This window comes from Neodiprion pinetum, chromosome 4, assembly GCF_021155775.2.
Source record: "Neodiprion pinetum isolate iyNeoPine1 chromosome 4, iyNeoPine1.2, whole genome shotgun sequence".
NCBI lineage: Eukaryota > Metazoa > Arthropoda > Insecta > Hymenoptera > Diprionidae > Neodiprion > Neodiprion pinetum.
In genome coordinates this window covers 14,837,889-14,848,640 of record NC_060235.2, presented here as the reverse complement: position 1 = coordinate 14,848,640, position 10,752 = coordinate 14,837,889, and the positions used below count along the sequence as shown (strand labels likewise).

Sequence of the window (10,752 nt, the reverse complement as noted above, 5' to 3'; positions counted from 1 at the left end):
TTCGATTCGCATGAAAACACCGCGGAAATGCGGAACCTCAAAGATTCTTGCATATTTCAACAAGTTCCAATCAGTAAACGCTTGACGTTGCAGCATCACATCTAGTTTCTTGAAAGATAAAGACCAAGACCTGTTTTGTACGGTTTCATATGAAGCCCTCTGCCCAACGCGATAGCTTTCATAGTTTTGTTGTGTCGTTTGCTCTCTTCCAGTTCTCGTCTAGCAGCACTTGCATCGTTCACAGCTTTTCCTATACCTGCCGCACCACCGACTGGCACGCCTGTAGCACTAAGTCCAGCGAAAATAGGAATCAGAAACGGTAGAAAACCACCGACTTTTGAAGGTACTTGTTGGACGCGGGGTGTTCGCACTTCACATTCACCACCCGCTTTTTTAACGGAGTTGTCAGCTCCCTTTAGCGCAGATTCAATAAATACTTTTGCATCGTTGCTTGGAACCACAGAACGTTGTGCAGCATTCATAATTCTTCTCGAGGTCACATTTTTTGAATTTAGAATTCCCATTCCGAGTTTTGATTTCACTTTCATTGTATTAGCTATTGCCCAAGCGGCTGCCTTTTCACCCAAATTTGCGTCCTTTGCGAGAACCCGTTTCCAAGCTTTCTCAGCCAACACCCGATCAGCCTCGTTTCTAACTCCAAGATTTTTACGATTCTGCGAGTAAGCTGTGTCGTGGTCCTTGCAAGCTGCGTCGAGAAGATTGATTTCCAGATCACCTCGCGCGAGTCACTCTGTTAATTTTGTACCAGGCCCACAGTACTGATAACCAGGTACATGCAATTCGACTGGAAGGCTGTTGATGATTTTATTCACTGGACCCTTGCCACGATGTTACCGCCTGCTGCTTTGTTTACCTCTGTACGCGATCATGTTCGTGCGTTGACCGAAGAAAAGTGCTTCATAACGGGGTATTCAAAGCAATTTGAGAACCAACCTACTAAGCTTTCGGTGATGAATTTTGACAAACTTTCGGAGCAAAATGTCAAAAGGCACAAACGGCACGACAAATTACTCCCGAACAGTTTACGTCCAATATTCTGTGGAGCGTCGAATTGTGGTAAAACTAGTTCGCGCTTACGCTTATCATTCGTCCCGACGGACTGAGATTTGAAAATATCTATATCTACTCAAAATCTCTCAACCAGCCGAAATACCAATTGTTGAAGCAGTTTTTGGACAATGTTGAGAAAGTGGAGTATTTTGCGTTTACCGAGCGTAAGCAAGTGATTTCACCGGAAGAAGCACGACCTAACTCAACAATCTTGTTTCACGATGTAGCATGCGAGATGCAGGACAATATTAGAGCCTACTTTTGCACGTGTAGACATTATGACGTCGACTGTTTCCATCTCTGTCAGACATACGCGCGTATTCCCAAGTATCTTGTGCGCGACAACGTAAACTTACTCGCGTTATTCAAACAAGACGACATAAACCTGAGACACGTATACAACGACTATGTCAACATCGATATGCCTTGCAGAGAGTTCAAAAGTGTGTGCTCGGCATGCTTGAACGGTGAGAAGTACGGGTTTCTGGTGATTGACAAAGACAGTGAGCTCAACAAAGGACGAAACAGGAACTAATTCGATTCTTTTGTTAGCCTGGAAAAGATATATTATCCAACGTTTTCAAGCGAGAGACGCAATAGCGTTGCAGGCTCAGTTGCGTCAACATGCAGAGGTCTAAAATTTCCAAGCGAAAAGATGTCCTACATCAGATCGCTTAAGCAAGTGCTGCGATCCGTCGAAAACACAGATTGGAATCTACGGCTCAGAAATTAAATTTTGTTTTCAAACCAGTAGTGACTCCGTTGCAAGAACTGGTGAATGTTACAAAAGATACGAAACCTGTAAAACAAGAGGTGGAAGAAATTAAAGAAGAAATGAAGCAGATGACAAACGAAACGAAAAATTAAACTGTCTTGGAAGTGGACGATTCCTTTGCTTCGATAAGAGATGAAACAATCGTCGAAACACTGGTCGAGAAAATCAAGGATGAGTATTTTGCACTGATAAGAGATGCGAAGACGAAAAGTGAATCGGCCAACGTGTACGGTTTACGCGACCTCTCAAACGGACCTATGATTGGTGATTCGTTGATATCTTTTGAGAGTGACTTCATCCGTATTGGCGATACGCTTCACCCGAAAACGAAGGGTTTGCTGGAAATTTTGTTCAAAAGGAAGCCTGACGTTTCTTACGTGAGCACCGGAGATCGGGTAAATTTTAAAAAACATAATCCTCGCAACGAACGTGCATAAAAAGTAGTACTCATCCGATGGGGCTGTTCAAAACGATAACAGTTACAAATTCAGAAATGTCATCGCCGAATTGATGGATTATTCCCCATCACCTCGCCGAAAGGGTAAAGGTCTACTTCCGCAAGCTATGATCACTCGACAAGTTGTTGAAACGGAATACGTTTTCTGGGATGATTCAAACGAGTTGGTGGAACGTCTTCGTTTACTCCCGGCATCTCAGGGAGTGGGAAATCCGAGTCACAATAACGAAATCATCTCCATTATCGAAGAACTACGCGAAGCAGGAATCATTTATTAAGTAGCTTCCATAGTTTTTGCATTCATTGCCGAGATGAGCGTCGACGTGTTTGGACGGTATCTGGATAAAAACACAGCTGCGAGCACTCGCAATCCTTCGGGCGTCGCATTCTGAATAACAGCGGACGGGCATTACGATGTACAGAACAAGAGACTGTGCAATGTCGCGGATCCCGCAGAGCCGAACTATGCTGTTACTTCAAAAATCTTAAGAAGAAAATTCAGCGTGCTGCAAAAACAAATCGATAACGTCGATCAAATGATCAAAGCTCTAGAGATCACTACGGAGAAAGCCTTGGATACCTTTTACACAGACTTTCAAACCTGTCGATTTGAAACTTCGGAATCATTCTCAAATTGGACACCAGACTAAGAGCGTCGGAATATAAACACGAAAAAGTAAACACTGGTGGTGGAACTGCATAAGTCTGCACTCCGGAATTACCTGAATCGACGTGTAGACGTTCGTGGCAGCAACGCGACCTGGCAGGCGGATCTTGTTGATATGATGTCATACGCAGGACAAAACAAAGGCTACACGGAGAGAAAAATTTAAGAAAAATCACCCTGCTATCTATAATCATGATGTAAAAGACACCTAATGCATTTTTTATTGATGCATGTTACAAAAATTGTAGGTTTTCATGAAAAAAATTACTGCCTTGCTTAGAAACTATGTATTTCTGCAGCAAAAAATTGAAAATGTGACGACGCATTCTTCTGATGCAGCACCGTAAAAACTACACTAGGTGTCTTTTACATCACGATCATAGTAAGAGCTGGGTAATTTTTCTCAGATTTTTCTCTTCGTGTACAAGTACATGCTTACAGTTATTGATATTGTTACGGTTTCCCCCTTCGAATATACATATATTCATTTAATTAATCAAAATGAAGATGTGATGTTCCCGGACAACGATCGTCTTTTGAAATCAACGAGGATCGTTCTGGATTATTCCATGAACGGTCTTTAAACGACACACGTCTCCTTGTACTTTTGTTCTAAATAAACTGCCCTAGTCTTTTGGAATTCTACCGATCATTTATTTTGCCCTCTTACGTAAGAATATCTTTTCAAGGTACGCGTGGGCTATACCGATGAAGAGAAAGTCTGGAGATGATGTTACGAAGACAAAGAAATCTGTGCTTGTCCAAGGACGGGTACCTAAAACATTACACGTCGACAGAGGAACGGAATTTCACAACTCGAAATTTGAATCTCTCATGTCACGCTATGGAATCTAACTTTACTCCACATACAGTAATTTGTAGGCTTCGATCTGCAAACGCTTCAATCGCATGCTCAAAAGCAAAATGTGGAAACGGTTCAGTAAACAAGGAAGCTACAAGTGGCTTGATATCTTATCTAATTTGGTTTCGGCTTACAACGACGCCAAACACCGAACCATAAGAATGAAACCAACTGATGTCACCGTTGAGAACGAAAGCTTGGTATTACGTCAGGCGTACGGAGAGCTTCAAGCAAAATCTACCACACTGGCAAAGTTCAAAACTGGTGACAAACTTCGAATCAGCAAATTCAAAAACGTCTTTGAGAAAGGTTATACTCCCAATTGGACGTCGGAGATATTCACAATAAGCCAAGTGGAAAATATTCATTCTGTGACGTACAAGCTCGAAGACTATCACGATCAACCCGTCGCTGGTGGTTTCTACGAACAAGAGCTTTTCAAGGTTGAACATCCAGACATCTATCTCGTGGAGAAGGTGCTTAAGCAGCATGGAAAAAAATTATACGTTAAGTGGTTAGGTTTTGACAATAAACACAACAGTTGGATAAATGATTCTGATATGTAACATTGAATAAACGAGATTATATTTTGAATATGTGCCTCTGTTTTTACACCTTAAAGATACAATACACACCAATGCGCAGTCTAACTGCAGGTCTTGTAGCCCTACGGCAGCGTATCGGTCGTGTTTGTAAATACGATCCGCTTCTCGTCGTTCCAGCTTAGTGCTACCTTCTCCTATTCTATGGTATAGACCTGATGCTTCTGACTCTGTATCAGACTCTGATTATCGACTCAATTTTTGTGTTCTAAACCACACTTTAAATAATCATTGAAATTAATATTTTTAATAGCGATCCTTTCACACCCTTAGCTCGTTTTTTGTCCTCATCCTTCCCCATCACTTTAAACGAATACAATTTCGCCCTCAAGCCAATAAATTCTGTCATCATTTTTCCGTTACATTCGTCTCTCATCAAGCCGAGGACTTTTTTGTTAACCAAAGGCATTCCGTAGACATTATCAGGTGGATAATCGGAAGTATCAAATTTGTCCAAGTCCTATTCCATGTATTCGTAAATATCGGGAACGGTAAAGTGGTATATTAAATCATCGGTGTCGGTATACATTAATTTTGCCTGATGTCCAAATTTCGTTTCAACATAATTATAATGGAAGTCGTGAACAAAGGATTTGGAAAGATCTAAAATGGCAAAGCCTGCATACATTCGTTTGTTGAGTTTGACTCTCGTTTCACGCATTTCAACTATTATCATATTTTCATTAAAGAGTGTACAGCTGTGAAAATTTGGTTTGGCTATAGTAGCTCTAGCATCATACCTTCCACCCCATTTCGTAATCAATCTAACATCTCTGTATTTCTAAATGTTCTCCATTGTCTTACCAAAAACAGCGTTATTCAATAATTTATGAAAATTTATCTCGAATTCATTGTTTGATTTTTTTCTAAAATCCGTATTTAAATCTATGTATTTTTCAAGCTACGCTGCTTGCCTGAACTTGAGAACTCGATGAATTTCAACTAATTTTAAACCCAACTCTAAACATTGTTTTGAAACGCGATGATGAATAACGTAGTTTCGCTTGGAGAGTAGCGTGGTCGTCAATTTCGGTTGCATGCTAGTTGAGGTCGGAGATATGCGGTGCTCCGGGCAAAGTGGCAAACTTTGTGCATTTCGTACAGTTCCTCGGAATATTCCATGTCTACCTCTAACATTTTGCCAAACTCGGCTTCGTCCGAGATGATAAAAACATCAAATTGCTCGAAATTCGAGATCCATTCAAAGGAATTGTACGGTAGAGCAAAGATCATGGCAGCACCGTACAAGTTGTTGACGTTAAAGTACATAAGGTACGACTCCGCTAGCTCTGGATTGAAAGCATATCCCATGTACCTATTATTCGCTTTCGCATACTGATTAGAGCAAACGACAGTCCGGGCGTGGTTTAATAATGTAACGGGTCCAAGTTATACGTTGCCCAACAACTCTGCCGAAAGTTTTCAAAAACGTCTGCCAATAGAAAATGTCAGTTTGCAAATATAAGTCTGAGTAATCCCCTAACGTTTTAATTCTGAAAGCGTGCCATAATTTGTAAGCGTGCCCGTGATCTTCATCCGAAATATCTTGGTTGTTCAATTTTGAATAAAATTTTTCCTTGGGGGTAACTGAACGTCCTCAAGCTCCTACCAACCATTCATGTACTTATACGGGAAAACACCTCTCCTGGTTAATAAATCAAGTTCGTCGGAGCAAGTGCAAAATTTACGTGTTATTGTCTTTGGGTTATCATTCAATTACGTTGCCAATTTTTCGAGGCTGCTGGGCATAAAACGATACAAATCGATAAATCTGAACTGTAGGTCCGTGCCTTCAACAAATTTTGCAAGCGAAATATACTTTTCTTTATTAACGGGTAGAAGCTGAATAGTACCCTTAGAAGTTGTCACCAATGCTTTAATCAGAAAATGCGAATCGTAACCTGACAGATTATGGAATATCACCGGGATAGTATGTAAGTTCTGGTAATTTAGATTATAGCCTCGGTACCACGGTACTTTCCAGTGAAATTACTGTGATCACGATGTTTGACGTCTTCGAGCGTAGACGGTTTTTCCCAAATGTAACACACCGTTGATCAATTGAATTCGTTGAGCTGATTGCAATTGAGCGGTTCTATGGATACAACAGTCGTAAAATATGCTTGTAACCAATGTGCCAATATCTCCAACTGATTCACAAACCATCGGATGCAAGTCTCTCCACGGTTAATTTTGAACGTCAAAATGGAATCGTCGAAGGCGCAATGGAGGTAATATGCTACGCTGTCCGCAACATGTTTCGGGTGAATTGTTCTATTTTCTGACACTTGAACATGAGTAGGTTGCAGCAAACATCCAAGATCCGCGTAAATGCAGAATGGAACGGTTTCTTGGTGTTTGAAATTTTTGAATTTCAGTATTTTTTCCTCCTCTGTGAGTAATTCAACTTTGGTCTCGTTCAAACTCATGCAATAAACTTTGTGCTTCGTTAAACATCTTTCAGATTGAATGTGAGTCAAACATCTATCACATAACCAAGTACGACCATCACGGATAGAAATTTGAGAACTTGTTAATTGAGACAGATTTCAAATACAAGTAAAATGAGGGATTCTATTTTTTTCATAATTTTTTCTATCAAAATCATCGTCATCGTCAGTGATTTCAGTTTCTATCGTCGAAAGATGAATTACAGGTTTATCAGACTTATTCTGACTCAGGTGAATCGGTACTATTTTACTTTTTTTCCGATCACCTTGGTCTATACCGTGAACGTTGATGGAAAGTCCATTAAGTTTCTTAAGTATACTTGTTAATGTTGACGGCAAGATTTATAATTTCAAGTAACGACCAGCCTGAATCCTTTTCCTGGATATCTTTCACCTTTTCAACAAACGCTCTGTCGCGTTTTCTATGAACCATTCGTTGATATCCGTTGTCTGGAGGGTGATTTCATTTCTCGTAATAAAAAATTGGATATCTTCCACCGTGTGATTATCTCATCTAACTTCAAATTTACAAGCCAGAATAACGTTGGCTTTCATGCTTCTGTCTTTTTCCAAAGCGTTTTTTAGTCTTGTCACAGCTAGTACCTTTGCGTCTTCTAAATATTTATCCACATCTTTATGCTCCAAATTGACTGTGGATCCAGTTCGAATTTTCCCCTCAAAAGCTGATTCCAAATCTTGCCAGTAAACTCGATCACTTCTTTTTTCTTTCCGCGTACCTCCACCCGTTTCCTAAAGACGGTTGAATTTTTCCGCGAGCGCTTCCAGGAGTCCGATCATTGTGATAATTCGCGTCTTTTTTCCAATCGATAAAGCCTTTCGCAAAATTTTGTTGAGAAGCCGAATATTTTGACTTCCGACTTTTATCCATTTTTGAATTTCTGCTGTTGATGATGACGATTTGCCCAAGATTTAGTACGCCGATTCCATAATATCGATCAATCTCAAACACTTCGTGGATTCCATCTTTAGCTTTTTCCTCACGTATACTTGACAAGTTGATACTGAATGATCATTTGCAGTGATAAGCCTCCTTTTTATAGCGCAGCAGTACGTATGTTTGTGTGCGTGCGCTGTACTATCGTTGTGAAGTGATTTTCAACTGTACCCTGAAAATTGTACTCAATAAAACTGTTTTTTAGAGAATATTCATAAATTAATTTTACACCTTGACCTTAGCTCTGAAGAGAGAATTTTTTTTTTGATAAGAAGCTTATGTAGAATTCAACCTTGCTTTCTATCCTTGACCGAGTTGTACTCAAACCGAGTTATGTTTTGCATTCCTAGAGCGATAGTAACCCAACACCACAGATCCATATCTCTAAATGTATACTACTGCAGCTATCGGTCGATCTTGCACTCTGGCCTTGAGTGAACCCGTTCAAAATTTATCGTAGAGTTTGCATCACAGTTAAAAGCCAAAAAGAATGTCACATGGATGATAACGTATTGACATTCAAGTGGATATAAACAATTCTTAGAACCATCAATTTTGGAATGTCGCGTAGTTGATAACGTGGAAAAAGAATGTGGGGTGGTTAATGTTACACATCAGCAATCCTACCGTGGGAAAAGAATTTGAGGTGGTTGATGTTACACATCAGCGACATCCACGTTGGTAAAAACAATTCTCAAAACCAATAATTTTGGAATGTCGCGTGCTTAATAACGTGGGAGAACAATGTGGGGTAGTTGATGCCACACATCAGCAGTCCCACCGTTAGAAAGGTATTTAAGGTGGTCGATGTTACACATCAGCAGTCCTATCGTGGGAAAGAATGCGGGACGGGTAACCGCCATCCAGGTCGGTAATAAAGTTTACGCCCCCTGCTGCACCCTTTACCGTGGCAGGCGAGCACATGATAGAGACTTTGACCTTTGATCGGTAAAATTGTCGGTAAGACAGCACGATTCTCACCTTCGACCGATAAGAATTGTCGGTAAAGCAGTGCGATTTTGCCTATGGACTGACAAAATTATCGGTAAGGTTGCACGTTTTTGACTTTAGGTCGATACGGCAGACTGTAACGTCATCGCGGAGAAGAGTTTGAGTCTGGGGAGGATTTTAGTGAGTGTCGGTAACAGGAATCTGTAAGTTGAACTGTCCTTGTACTACTACTGACGAACTCCATAAAGTATAGATGTACATATTGTCAATTTTATAAAGGATAATATATACGCATTTGATACGTACAATTTGTTTAAAAATAAGTTTGATGTTCGTGACCGTTTATTGTATGATTCAATTTTCGTTGGGTGGAACGGTCAAGGATCAAAAGATGCAATTCACACTGGATTATGCTTTTTTTCGACGTTTCGGCAGGACCCCGCCTGCCATCATCAGGTTTCTTGAATTTAATCAAATAACAGAATTTACATATAGAGTTTTGAATTACATTTTTGTGCAAAAATGCCACTATTAAATATTTTTAACGATTTGTCATAGTCAATTAAAATATCCCTCACTTACATTTTCAGAGATTCCTTAGCATTTACGATGTTTCTTACATGGTGTTGAAGAAGAAAGTGACTATCCTTCTGTCATTTTGACACTTTAAATATTAATTATAACAACAATATTTGAATGTCACACATTTATCTACGTGACCGTTCGTATACTGGCAATTTGTTTATATGACCTTCAATACATATTCTCTTTGCAAATTATATAATGTCTGCCTCAAGGTGACTTGAATTCTTGATGTCAGTTCTTCTGCTGACAGTATTGTTTTTCGATATGTGTATCATTTCTTTTGTAATCTTTTTGTGCCAGTTTGTCTTCACCGACACAGCCCGATAGTCAACCTTTCTTCACGGGTGGGGCGTGGAGTGGTGGTGGGGGGGGGGGTTATCCCCCACCGCAGCCTACGTTCTCGACCGCCATCCGCTTTGCGCACTATGTTACCATCAAGTAGATCATCGGAAAAAATCATCTATTTTGCGCTCTCAGATACCAACGTTTTTGATAAAATTATCTACATTTGTGTTACTTTTTTACTCTCATCGGTAAAAACCTTGCGCTCCACCTTTACCGATGTTACGTGGGGGTGGGCGTGTACTGAGCGGTGGTAGTTAATGATTAACGAATAATCAAAGATGCTCCCACGTGACAACAACGAATAAAAATTAAAACTAAGAAAGACTCACCTCGCGATGAGCCGGTAATGTGGATACGTTGTCGGCCAGTCCTATACAGGTCTGTGAGAGTTGTTTAAATTGTTGAGGCTAATTTATAATGAAATGGAAAAGTTTATCGTTTGAAATAAATGGTTGAATATGATTTTGATCAGTAGAAGATAACGTATATTCTTCAAATGATTATTATGAAATCAACGAATGGTATAGAAGGAAAACCAAAAACAGTATAATCAAAAAATGGCTGAATATAAACATAGATAACGTCGACGGATGAATTCATATCCAAATACAGAGAAGCTGTACAACTAGTTGAATTTAACCGTTTACGCTTGTTTCAAAACGTAGGGTTCTCTTAATGATATTTGGATAATATATAACTAAAAATAATGCTTGTTAAAAACATCAATCATGAACGACTATTATTTTTACTTCTGGTCGGTTATTATTGTATGGTATCTCTCTTTCTAGATTTAATCTAACTTATGTTCATAATCCAATCCTACGCTACGGATCAGTCGATCCGTAGAATCACATGCGTTATTCAGCTCTGATTTGAACCTGCAGAATATGGTTTGGGGGCAGAGCTGAAGACAGGAGAGTGTCTCTGAATAGCCAAGGTTACTATCTGCAGCTAGGCGCCAATTCTATCTTGCGCAATGTTGCTATGGAACTCTATGAGAAAGTTTATATTGATATTCTCAGAAAAAAATAT

General features: G+C 39.8%; 1 protein-coding gene across 1 annotated transcript; it reads left to right on the top strand.

The window, feature by feature from the left end:
- The first annotated feature begins 3,894 nt into the window (after positions 1 to 3,894).
- LOC138190861 (uncharacterized) lies at positions 3,895 to 4,398 on the top strand. The gene has a single exon (XM_069135389.1). The coding sequence runs from the start codon at positions 3,895 to 3,897 to the stop codon at positions 4,396 to 4,398; it is 504 nt and encodes a 167-aa protein (XP_068991490.1).
- The last annotated feature ends 6,354 nt before the right edge of the window (positions 4,399 to 10,752 follow it).